We start from the raw sequence: 12,565 nt of genomic DNA, 5'->3' as shown, positions 1-12,565 counted from the left end.
TGCACCAGTTCCCAACCACGCTGGTGTCACCATGGGGACATTTCAGCTCCCAGTTCCTGCTGGAAGGAGCCCAGCATTCCTTCCATCCACCCCACGGCAACTCTCTCCATGTAAGAGCCCAACATGAAGAGAAAACTCAGGTCTGACTTTACAGAAGGAAAACTCCCTATTCATTTTCCCTCCCAGAGGGATTGTTATCCTTTGGAAGATCTCAGTCCTGCCTGGACATGTAAAATTCCAGAGGTGATTCATGGCTCCCATCTGGGACTGGCACAGCCCCTCACTCCTGTCCCTTTTGTCCCTGTTTAAAGCTGTGACACAATTAATGCTCATCCCCAGAGGCATCTGCCAGGTGGGAAATCTCCAGGTTTATTGTCAGAGATTAATTCATGATAAATAACAGAGTGGGAAAACCCCTGGCATGGGTGTGGATGGAGCCTCCAGCAGGGATTGGCAGCTCCAGCATTTCCCATTTTCCTCCAAACCTTGCTCCATGCAAAACATGTAGCACTAATGAATTTTCCTTTTTTTTTTATTCCCTGAACAGTGCAGAGGGAATCCCTGTTATCCATGGCCTGCAGTGGATGCAGAAAGTCCCCAGCACTGTTCCTGGCTGATGGAGAATGGAGCTCACATCCAGCTCTCCCAGAAGGATCCAGACTTTGGGAACACCTTAGAAATCAATAGGGATAAACCAAAAATTCGGGCAGGGCTTCATACAATTCATCCACTCTCCCTTAAGATTTTTTTGGAGGAAAAACAGGTTAGGAAAAGGGAATTTGGGGTACCTTGGCTGGATGTGGCTTCCCTAGCACATCTGGCTGGGAAGAGGATATCCAAGGAATTAATTCTGTGTGGAGATCATTGGAATGTCAAGAGACCTCAGCTTCATCCTTGGCCTTCAAATGCAGGAATTAATTCTGGCCACAGAATTCCAAAGCCAGCAGAAGCTGCCTTCAAGGAGCCATAATTCCCAAGAGAAAACTAAAGCTTTTCTCTGGATATCCCACCTGGAATGTTGTCACCCTCAGCCTGGCATCTTCCCAACCTGGCAAACTCCTGTCACAGCTGATGAGGAGCTCCTGCAAAACAATTTGCCTGTGGAAAACTGGGAGCTGATGGGATTTAGGAAAAGAGGAATGAGAGGCTGGATGTAAGCAGACCCAATTAGTGGATGGGTCAATTAAGGGATGCTGGAGATCCCAAATCCCTGAGCACAGCACAGCATCCCAGGAGCTTGGAGGGCTCCACGTGCTCATCTCCCATCGTTGCTCCTGGAAAATTCCACCATGAAGGATTTAAACGAGCCATTTATCAATTAAACGTGTGCTCTGGCAAATTAAAATCTGTCCTCTTGTTTAATTAATAAGCCAGATTTATATTTGACAAATTAGGGAGTCTCTTGATGAGCTAATTTGCTAATTAATGGAAGCCTGGAGGCTCTTCCTTCAGTAGATGTTGGCACATCCTTGAATCCAAAGTGCAGCTCCTCCTTCTGGACCCCTGGGCTCACACTGGGAACAGCCCAGGCAGTAGATTTGCCATGGGAGAGCTCTTGGCATGGCTCCTGGCATTCCTGGGATTTATGGCACTGGTGCATTCCCCTTCCCTTCCCTTTTGGGAAAATTGATGTCCCTCACCAAGGAAAAGTGTGAGATTCTGTGGCTGAGCCCAGAGCTGCTCCAGGATGGAAAGAGGGAAAGAAATTAATAAAAAATAGGAAAAAAGCTTCTGGCCCTGTGTGGTGGGAATCAGGCTTTGGGTGGAGGATCCAGAGCTCATCCCAGCAGATCTGAGGATTCCTGGGTGTCTCCAACACCTGGATCACTCCCACAGGGAAAATGAACCCCCCAGCTATACCCAGGCTGATGGATGAGCCCTTTCCTCCATCCCAGAACATCACAGGCACCCCCAGCAGCCCCCTCCCAGTGCTTCCAGTACAAACCAGTGCCAGGATGGTGCTGAGGCTGGGTGAGCTCCATGAGCTGCTCCAAACGATGCCACAGAAAGAGGGATGGCAGCAATCCCAGGACAGAGATCCCAAAAGGAGTGTTGGAGCCATCCCCAGGGAGAGCAGGACCAGTAACACCAGTAAGAGCAGCATGGTGGGGCACACCCACACTGACCTGGGATGAAATCCTGCTGCAAATCTCACATTGAAAACCAGGAATGTGGATTCTTGAGCTTGGACCATTCCCCTCCAAACCAGACTGTCCCAGATCCCATGGAGCAGCTCCCTTGGTTATTTTTAGCCACCAGTGTCAGCTGCATGCACCAGTTATCAAATAAAAATGGGGAACCAGGAGTGGCACCCAGAGACTCCCTTATCTCTGTTTTCCATGGACTGGCAGTTCCTGGGATGTGTTTACACTCAGCCTTTAAAAAGCAACCCCAGGTTCACTTTCTGCCACAGGAGTTTGCCAAGTTTCCAGCTTTCCCTGGATCTTATCCCACCCAGGCAGGTCCTGGAGAGAGGGCACAGCTTGCTCAGACCCCAAGGCTGCAATAAAAAAATCACAGTGAAAGGCAAATTCCTGATGGATTTTCCACAAACACTTGGCCAAAAAAATAATATTGCTGTTGAAGCTGCCCTTATTTGGGTGCCTTTTCCAGGAGGACACCCATGGTTTGTGCTGCTCTGGATCCTGATCCATTCTCCAGACACAGGGAACTCAGCTGATGCTGGGACACCTCCCTAATTCCTGCTGGAATGTGGCTCTCAAACACTTTTCCCAAGGCTCTTCTACTATTCCTGCCCTGTGCATCCACATCCTCCCTGCTGACACATTCCCACCCTCTGCTGTGATTCCCAACACATCTGGTGCTCCAGTCCTTCAGAGGAATCTCCATTTCAGCACCTCCAAGAGTCTCTCTCCCCTCCCAACAAGAAAAGGCAATTCCAGAGCTGTGCCTTTATCCCTTTTCAGCAGCAGGTTGTGCTGAAAGTGGAAGAGAGAGAAGCAGGTACTTCTCCCACGTGGTTTTCCCAATGCATTTCTCCTTCCACAGCCTAACACACCTAAAAAGAGGGGGAAAAAAAAAACCCAAACCTTGGAATAATATTTACAAGCTAATTAGGCAGAGAATTGATTTGAACATCACTGGGATACCAGAAAAATGCCATCTGAGCTGGAAAGGCTTGGGCTGGTTTTCCATGGAAATGGAAATTGCCAGAGGCTGCTGGAGGCAGGAGCTGGAGCCATTCCCTGGGAGGTCTGAGCCCCTTCCCATCCCTCCTGGAATCACTTGCTTTATCTCCAATTTGTAAAATTATTTGTAAAATTACTGTGAGAGGTGAAGGAAATGGAATCTTTCCCAACAGAACAGGGTTTGAACTCCTCTGCCATGGGATTAGGGAGAAATCCAAGATATGCTGGAAAGAAACACCAATTCCTTTTGTTTCCTCTTTAACAGCATTACCTTGCCAAAATTCCAATTCCTACATCCCAAGGAAGGACAACATGGAATTGCTTCTCCTTCCATTCCTCACTTCCCTTCTCAGCTTTGCTCCTCCCTGCCTTGCCAGACCTCAGCCCTGCCCTCCAAGGCTCCCAGGAGCTGGGGTGGAGGCACCTCTGGAGCTTTCTCCTGATTTATTTGGGCCATTTTCCCAGTTATCCATCAGCCAGCAGCTCGTGTTTGGAGCACTGCTCCCCTGTCTCTCAGGAATTATGGATTTACCCAGCAAAGGCACAGGGAAATAATTGTTTGTTTGCTGCTCAAGCCTCTGAAATTCCAGGAGAAAATGAGATTTCTCTTGCTTGCTTTAGATCATGGGGTTTCCCCCCCCCTCTGCTGGGTTAATTTCCAAATTCCCACAGAGTTCCAGCAACAGGGGCTGCTCCCTGCAGACAGGGGGAGAGGGGAGGTTTTAATTTAGAGGAATTTCAGAGAGTTTTATCCAGCAGCACAGAGGAACACAAACAGAGCACCCTGGAAAGTTGGGAATGGCACAGGCTCTGTCTCCTGATTTCCAAGGAGGCTCTCTGAGCTCTGATGAACAGCACAGCAAATCCATTTCTTCCATTTGCAAATCCATTTTTCCCAACCCTAGCCCTTTTCCTGAGTGTGCATGCTGAGGAAAGAGTGGTGCAGAATTCCAAGGCCAGATCTCCTCAATGTCACCAAGCAGAGTTGGGATTTATGATTCCTAAAGGATCATCCACCTGCTTTGGTTCCCAATTATCACAATCAGCACATATCAAGAGTTACTGGCATATCCCAGGGAGCCTTTGGAAACTTAGATTCATGGAGGAGCAAAACGTGAGTGGTTTCTGAGCCTCTGGTCCAGAGCTCCTGTTTCTCTTCCTGGGATTTAGCAACTTAAATATCTCTTGATTTTCAGGAATATTCCTGTTTTCAAATCCTGCTGGGGGGGCGTCCTGGTTGAGCAGAGCCCCTCCCAGGTAGCCTGAAATGTTGGAATTCAGGCTGGGTTGAGGACAGGAGACCTCCAGCAGCTCCCCAGCACCTCTGCCAGGACACAGCTCTGTCCCCAGCATCCCTGCACTGCTGCTGCCACCGTGACCAAGCATCAGCCCCTCTCCTGCCACCTTTGAGGACAAATGTCCCCACACTGCACAGGGCACTCCCAGGTGGCCTCTCCTCAGCCTCATCCTGCACCCAGGACATCCCTCAGCACATCCTGCTCCCCCAGCACAGGGACTGCTGCACAAGAGGAATTTCTGCTGAGCTGACCATCACCAAGGTAAAAAAAAAAAAATCCAGGAGGATCCAGTCATTCCCTCACCTAAACAGGTGAGGTTTGGAGTGAAATCCAAGCAGGGAAGAGTTTGAGGTCATAGAGGATATCTGAGCATAGAAAAGCTCGAGGCCACCACTGTCCCCATGGCTGGTGGCACTGGCAGCAGCAGGGAATCCACAAGCAGTGCCACCCCTGAGTGTGCCAAGCTGCTTCTGTGCCCTCCCAAATCTCCCTGGGCCACCTGCTGAGCTCTGACAGCTGCCAGGACCTAAGCAGGGGGCGAGCTGAGAAGCTTAAAGGGAAAATAGCTCCTTTTGTAATCTGCTCCCACAGCACTCCCACCCTGCTGCCCGTTTTAGCCCTCCTTGTCCTACATTGGAGCCCTGGAGATGGGAAAGGGGTGGGATTGTAGCTGTTCAAGGATGTGATGTCCCCTCTACATGTGGCTGTGACAGGAGGAGGGTCCACCCTGATCCCACTGCTCCTCTGGCTAATATCATGGAATCAGGGACATGGTTTAGCTGGGAAGGGACCTTCTAGATCATCCCATTCCCTACCCCAGGTCACTCCAACCTGGCCTGAAAGAAACAACACTGGTGTATCTGCCTGCTCACATCAATTCCAAATTGATGCCAGGGAAATTATCCCACTGTGTTGGGTTGATGTGACCAGCAATGTGGATTCTGTCCCCATCTGTTGAAGCCGGGTGTGGCAGTGACCCTGATCTCCGTGGCACACATTATCTGCTAATGGGCCATCTTTAAACCAGCTGGGGCAATCATCTTTATCTTTCCCATGACCCACCCTTCATCCAGGAGATATCTCCTGTTAATGGGCCATTGTTTAAAACTGGGTGTGGCAGTGTGAATCTTTATCTTCCCACAGCCCATCCTCCCTTCAGGAGATATCTCCTGTTAATGGGCCATTGTTACAAACTGGGTGTGGCAGCGATTCTTATCCCTGTGGGATTTATCTCCTGTTAATGGGCCATTGTTTAAAACTGGGTGTGGCAGTGACCCTGATCTCCTGGCACACATTATCTGCTAATGGGCCATCTTTAAACCAGCTGGGGCAATCATCTTTATCTTTTCCACAGCCCATCCACCCTCCAGGAGATATCTCCTGTTCATGGCCATTGAGTCCCAGTGCATGACTGATAAAATTCCATCATCCCACTGGGAGATGCTCCAGCCAGGGGAGGAGCCAAGCCTTTCCTACCCAGATAAAAACTGAGATTTTGGACAGCAAGGTACCTTCTTTCCACTGGATTCCAGAGGAAAACCAGACCTTTCCACATCATCCCTGGAGCTTCAGAGGAAACTGCACCTTCTTCAGGAGCACTGCTCCAGCTGAACCACATATGCCACTGCAGGAGAATGCAGCCACCATTGAATGGGACTGCTGCCACCACCCTGACTGACTGATGGGTGTCAGCTTGGATTCTGACTCTGTCAGGGTTGGGATTGTTCTTTGTGTTACTGTATTTCTATTTTAGTTTTCCTAGTAAAGAGCTGTTATTCTTAATTCCCATATCTTTGCCTGAGAGCCCTTTAATTTCAAAATTATAATAATTTGTAGGGAGGGGGATTTACATTCTCCATTTCAAAGAGAAGCTCCTGCCTTTATTGGCAGACCCTTGTCCTCCAAACCAGGACAGCCAAGGCTCAGCCTCACAGTCAGAGCACTGTGCAAGTTTTGGGAAGCACAAGGTCTGTGCCTCAGCTGCTGTTACACACAGGAATCTCGGAACACACAGACAAGGGAATTTTATCCCAGCACAAACAGTTCCAGAAGGAAGCCAAGGTTTTACTCAACCTCCAAATATGTTTTCCAGGACCGTCGCCTCCAAAAGCAGAAGGTGGGAAGGTCCTGGAGAGGGAATGTGGCAGGGATGTTTCCATTGAGCAGCAAGATGAGTCAGTGCCATCTGCTGGCTGCAGGGACCCAACCTCTCCCAAATCCATCAGATAGACTGGAATAAACCCCAGCCCCACGCTAAAGCCTCCTGGATCCCTCTGGAATGCAAATTTTCCTAAGGGCCCAGAGGGGATGAACATCTGAGGGAACAGCAGCTCCGAGTGAGCGGATCCTGCTTTTCCTGCTGAAAAAAAGCCCTGAAAGGGGGATTGTGTCTGGAAAATGCCATTTGCAGATGAAGCAGGATGGAGTGAGGGCAGCACGATGTTAATGTGGATTGGGATGCTGGGCAGGGGCACATCCCCTCATCTTCCTCTGAAGCACAATTTAAATACTCTAAATTAATTTCTGACAAAGCAGGTTATTTTTCCCTTCTGCATTCTGGTAGAAAACCACCTTATCACCTTGCTAGATACTGATTCTGAGGGTTTTTCCTGCAATCCCTTAAAACATTCTCTTTTCCCTCAGCTTTTTTCCAATCTCTCCCTATCCCTGGCCTCCAGCAGAGAGAGAGGCATAGGAACATCAAAGTTAGGGCCAGAAATAAAGAGCGTTTTTCCAGAAGGGCCACGGACAGGTGACAGGAACTCTGTATCAACAGAAAGAGCCGATTTTCTATGGAAATGACCATAAATTAACGCAGTTAATGAAACCCTCAGCAGGCTCGAGCTGGGCCTGCTCCGCTCCCATCACCTAGCAACAGAACGCCATGCCCTTATATGGTAATTGCTCCGCCCACTAAATTCTCCATTCTGATTGGCTGCATGCCATATGATTGACGTAAACTCTGGCCAATGCTCGCCCTCCACGAGCCTCTCCCGCGCCCGGGGCGCGGCGCTACCCGGAAGCCGGTGCAGGAAGCGGAGGGGAGGAGCGCGAGGGACGCCTCCGCTGCGACAGCCAATGGGAGAGGAGCTGGGGAGCAGCTCAGCCAATGGCAGTGCCAGGGGGCGGGGCCAGGGGGCGGGGCTGCGGGAGCCGGCAAAGGTGGGGAGCGGGCGGCTGCGGAGGCGGCAAAGGTGAGAGGGAACCGGGGGGACAGGGCAGAGGGCCAGGACAAAACCGGAGATCTTGGGCAGAGGGGATTTGGAGAAAGGCCTGGGGTGCACCGGGGGTGCCGGGCAGGGAGGAGCCGGGGAGATTCTGGCCGGGATTCAGGCTCGAGGAAGGAGCGCTGGGAGGGATTCCAGAGCGGCGCAGGAATCTCTGGCTTGGTGGGGTGGGGGGTTCACAATCCTGGAGGAGGGTGGGGAGGAGACGGGACGCTCCGTGATCCCCTTGGAACCGCTGGCAGAGCGCCGCTCCTGGGCATCCACGGCTCCTCCTGCTGCTGCTGGCACAGCGATGCACAGCAGATCCCGTGCGGTGCTTGGGGGTGGCAGGGGAGGGGATGCCAAACAGCCGTGACAAACCCAGAGCACGTGCACTCAAACCCACTCTTACCCACTCTGTATGTTCCCAGGTGGGAGCAGCGGTGAAGGAGATGCTCCAGGTGCCCGTGCTGGAAGCAGGATGAATCTCGTGGCGATGGCGACCGATCCCGAGCTCCAGTGGGTGTCCCTGTGGCTCCGTGTGCGCTGGGCAGCCGTGCTGGTGCTGCTGCTGAGCTCCCTGGTGATGCTGCTGCTGCCCCTGGCTGCTGTGGACAGCCAGTGCCACGCTGTGCTCGAGGGCCTGTCCTTCCTGAGGAGCAAACTGGGCTCCTCGGGGAGCAGCAGGTTCACAGGGCAGAGCACGGAGCTGAGCGTCACCTCCAAGGGGCTGGAGCTGCTGGTGCTGAAGGGAAAAGCCTCCCCAGGTGAGAGGGGCTGGGTGGGCACAGCTGAGTTCCTCAGGTCAGGGAGATGCTGGAGAGGGTCCAGCAGAGGCCACAGAGATGATTTGGGGTCTGGAGCATGTCTGTGATGAGGAGAGACTGTGGGAGCTGGGGCTGGTCAGTCTGGAGAAGGGAAGAATGGAGGGAATCTCATAAATCCATACAAACATCTCAAATCCTGTGATAAGAGGATGGTGCCAGGCTCTGTTCAGTGGTGCCTGGGGACAAGGAGCATAAACACAATAAGTTCCACTTCAATATGAGGAGGAACCTCTTCCCATGGAGGGTGGCAGAGCACTGGGACAGCTGCCCAAGGAGTTGTGGAATCTCCTTCCATGGAGACATTCCAAACCCACCTGGACACCTTCCTGCTGCAGGTGACCCTGCCTTGGAGTGGGCAATTTCCAGAGGCTCTTCCAACCCTGACACCAACCCAGAGATCTTCACCTCCTTCCTGACCATGTCCTGTACCCCTGATGGGAGTGACTGTACCCTGATGGTAATTAACTGCAATTAACAATGCCCCCGAGGTCAGGCAGGCCCTCACCAGCTCCTTGACTGCATTCCAGGGCCCTGTGCTGGCATTGCTCTGTCTCTCCAAAGTTTTCCCTGGTGTTTTCAGTACTAGTAACTTCTGTGGAGGTAACTGGAACACTGAGAGGTGATTTAATGACAGAAACCTCAGCTACACAGCGTTAATCCCAAAATCCTGGCTGGCAGAGAACAGCCTTTCAGGCAACGTCAGGCTGTGGCCTGTATCAGCCAGGACATTAATGTGGAAAACACTTAAAGGAATTATTATGACTCCAGCACTGTATCTTTGTTTGCATTAAAGCTCTTACTGCTGGGAAAAAGTTGGATAGTTCAGTGGAAAAACAGAAGTGCTGTTGGCAGCCAACATACTAATGTTAACATTGTAATTTCACCTAAAAGAATGCCAAGAGAGCAGGTTTAAAACACTCTTTCCTCCCACATGAAGCAGTTTAGTGACCACCTGTGGCCACCTTGAGCCTGCTGCCTTCCTACACTTCCTGCTTACTCGGTCTGGAAACGTGGCATTAAACCTCTGGGATTGTAACCTGGAAAAAGCTGGAACACAAATTCTGTCCCAATTTTTCTATTGGTGAACAGTGACTGCCATAGAATATCCTGAGTTGGAAGGGAGGCAGGAGGATTACGGAATCCAGATTTCCAGAGGTTTCCAGTACAACTCACTGCCCTTTATTCTGTTACCATTCCATTGCAGAGGTGAAGCTGGAAGCCAGAGCAGCTCTGAATCAAGCCCTGGAGATGAAGCGCCAGGGGAAGCGGGAGAAAGCCCACAAACTCTTCCTGTACGCCCTCAAAATGGACCCGGATTACGTGGATGCCCTGAACGAGTTTGGGATCTTTTCTGAGGAGGACAAGGACATTTTGCAGGCCGACTACCTGTACTCCAAAGCTCTGACCATCTCCCCCCACAACGAGAAGGCTCTGAGCAACCGGGGCAGGACGCTGCCCTTGGTGGAAGAGATAGACCAGAGGTATTTCAGCATCATCGACAGCAAGGTCAAGAAGGTGATGGCCATTCCCAAAGGGAACTCCGCCCTGCGCAGGGTGATGGAGGAATCCTACTACCACCACATCTACCACACGGTGGCCATCGAGGGGAACACGCTGACGCTGTCGGAGATCCGGCACATCATCGAGACCAGGTACGCCGTCCCCGGCAAGAGCCTGGCGGAGCAGAACGAGGTGATCGGCATGCACGCCGCCCTCAAGTTCGTCAACACCACGCTGGTGTCGCGCATCGGCTCCGTCACCAGCAGGGACATCCTGGACATCCACCGGCGCGTGCTGGGCTACGCCGACCCCGTGGAGGCCGGGCGCTTCCGAGCCACGCAGGTCTTCGTGGGCCACCACATCCCGCCGCACCCGCAGGACGTGGAGAAGCAGATGGAGGAGTTTGTGCAGTGGATGAACTCGGAGGACGCCATGAGCCTGCACCCCGTGGAGTTCGCGGCGCTGGCGCACTACAAGCTGGTGTACATCCACCCCTTCGTGGACGGCAACGGCCGCACCTCGCGGCTGCTGATGAACCTGATCCTGATGCAGGCGGGTTACCCGCCCATCACCATCCGCAAGGAGCAGCGTGCCGAGTATTACCACGTGCTGGAGGTGGCCAACGAGGGCGACGTGCGGCCCTTCATCCGCTTCATCGCCAAGTGCGCCGAGACCACGCTGGACATGCTGCTCATCGCCACCACCGAGTTCTCCGTGGGGCTGCCCGAGGCGGGGGGCGGCGCTGGCTGCAAACAGACCATCCCCGTCAAGACTTGAGGGTTTTGGGAGAGCAGAGCTCCAAGCTACTCGGTGTTCCTGCTGGGGAAGGACTGGAGAGGAGGTGTTGCTCCTGAGCGGTTTTTGGTTATTTAAAGTGTCTTATATTTGATTAAATTAATTTAATTTATTTATATACGTGACGCCAAGCGGAAGTGGGGATGGTGGCTGTGCGCTGGAAGGAGGTGGGGAGAGGTGTCAGAGGGCTCAAAGAGATGAACTAAAATTGAATTTCTTCTTAAAATTAAGCTTTGAGGAGCTGCTTCAATCACAACCCTTCACCCAGGCAGCCAACTCTACTGTCTGACCTCAGCAAAGTCTGAACTGAGTTGGTTTTGTGTTGCCTCTTCCCTGTAGCTCCAAAACACATCCCTGAAGGAACAGCACTGTCCCAGCTGTGTCCATCAGACACTTTGGTGTCAGTCATGCAGATCCTGAGCAGGAAGAGGCTGAACTCCAGCCCAAAGGCATCTCTCCCCTCCCATTTCTGTGGTACTTTGCATGTTTACTTTCAGCTGCCTTTCCCAGGGTGAATTTTGTACAAATGGGACATGGAAAAAGAGGAGAAAAGTTCTGACTTACTTGAGGGAGGACTCAGAAAACACCTCAGCCAGCAGGAGCCCTGGGAAAGCATAGCTGTCCTTAGACATTTCAGTGGAGGGGTTGGAAGGAGTTTGTCTGCAGAACTGTGGGCAGAAAAGGTCATAAGCAGAGCCAGGAGACACCAGTTGTGCCAATTTGGGAAGAATGTGTACAGGAAGTCTGCCAAAAACTTCAGTTGCTTTAGTCTAGGTAAGAAAACTTCCACAATTAATCACTGGTCATGTCATTACTCTGATAAATGTGTCAAGAATCACTCGAGGCCTCTGTGTGCTGCAGGGGCAGTGCAGTGCCTGGAGCTGCTGAGCAGTTCAAAGAATCATTTTCTCCTTGGTTTTTAAGGTAAAAGTACCTACAAATCTCCCTACCCCAAACCTGCCAGGTGTGTAACAGCATCATTGATCCCACCACCTCCAAGCTCACAAAACTATTTAAAATCCCAGTTTAGAGCATTTAACCTCTTGACAAAAGCTACCAGGTTGTCCCAAGCTTAGTTTTCTTTCCTTTTAACTCTCTCTTACCTGACAGGGAGTTTAGGACATGTTTTAGAAAAGCAGAAAGCAGGGTGAGACTGGGAGTTGTCTGAGCACTGCTGCCAGGGAAAGCAGACAACATAGGAGGCAAAGTGTCCTGTCCTTACAAAGCATGTTATTTTTGTAGTGCAACCTGAGTATAAATAATGCACTTTAGAGCTCTGTGGGGGGGAAAAAATGTTATTTTAGTAACAGATTAATAAACTATTTTAATATGAATACCTTGGTTTGAAAGAGAATGTTCTCAGAGCACACTTGGCTGCAGTGAACTAAGTGGTTGTGGAGGGGGAAAGGCCACAGAAGAGATCCTGGTTCCCTCAGCAACGTGACAACATTGAGCAGAGTCATCATTTCAAAGTAAAGCCAAGTGAAATCAGCACAGAAAATAGTGTTTATTTGCAGCAAGTGTTTGTGTGGTCCAAGTGAACTCAGCACTGGGGTCCCCCCTCTCACATCCACCCCACTGGGTGGTGACTTCCAGGGTAGTTGACAAGCAGGAATGTTTCTATCCAAGATCACACGGCTGTTGGAAAGTCTGAGGTGATGACTGAAGTGATTTCAGGATATTCAGAGCAGATGGAATGAGAGGGACACACTGAGCACACCTGAGAGGTGAGGTACATCACTATCACCCAGCTGAAGTGCAGTTCCAACACCCACATTTAAACAAAAGCA

The 12,565-nt window shown here is 51.2% G+C and overlaps 1 protein-coding gene across 1 annotated transcript; it reads left to right on the top strand.

Annotated features, from left to right (window-relative positions):
- The first annotated feature begins 7,541 nt into the window (after window positions 1-7,541).
- FICD (FIC domain protein adenylyltransferase) lies at window positions 7,542-12,109 on the top strand. The gene is made up of 3 exons (XM_079322552.1): window positions 7,542-7,641; window positions 8,085-8,420; window positions 9,685-12,109. The coding sequence occupies exons 1-3, from the start codon at window positions 7,557-7,559 to the stop codon at window positions 10,755-10,757; spliced, it is 1,494 nt and encodes a 497-aa protein (XP_079178678.1). The 5' UTR covers window positions 7,542-7,556; the 3' UTR covers window positions 10,758-12,109.
- The last annotated feature ends 456 nt before the right edge of the window (window positions 12,110-12,565 follow it).

This window comes from Erithacus rubecula (genome assembly GCF_903797595.1).
Source record: "Erithacus rubecula genome assembly, chromosome: 19".
NCBI lineage: Eukaryota > Metazoa > Chordata > Aves > Passeriformes > Muscicapidae > Erithacus > Erithacus rubecula.
This window is presented reverse-complemented; position numbering and strand designations above follow the sequence as displayed.

Coding starts and splice junctions, on each gene's coding strand:
- FICD (XM_079322552.1), top strand. CDS start 7,557: ATGGCAGTGCCAGGGGGCGGGGCCAGGGGGCGGGGCTGCGGGAGCCGG. Junction 7,642..8,084: donor CGGCTGCGGAGGCGGCAAAG/GTGAGAGGGAAC, acceptor GTATGTTCCCAG/GTGGGAGCAGCGGTGAAGGA. Junction 8,421..9,684: donor GAAGGGAAAAGCCTCCCCAG/GTGAGAGGGGCT, acceptor ATTCCATTGCAG/AGGTGAAGCTGGAAGCCAGA.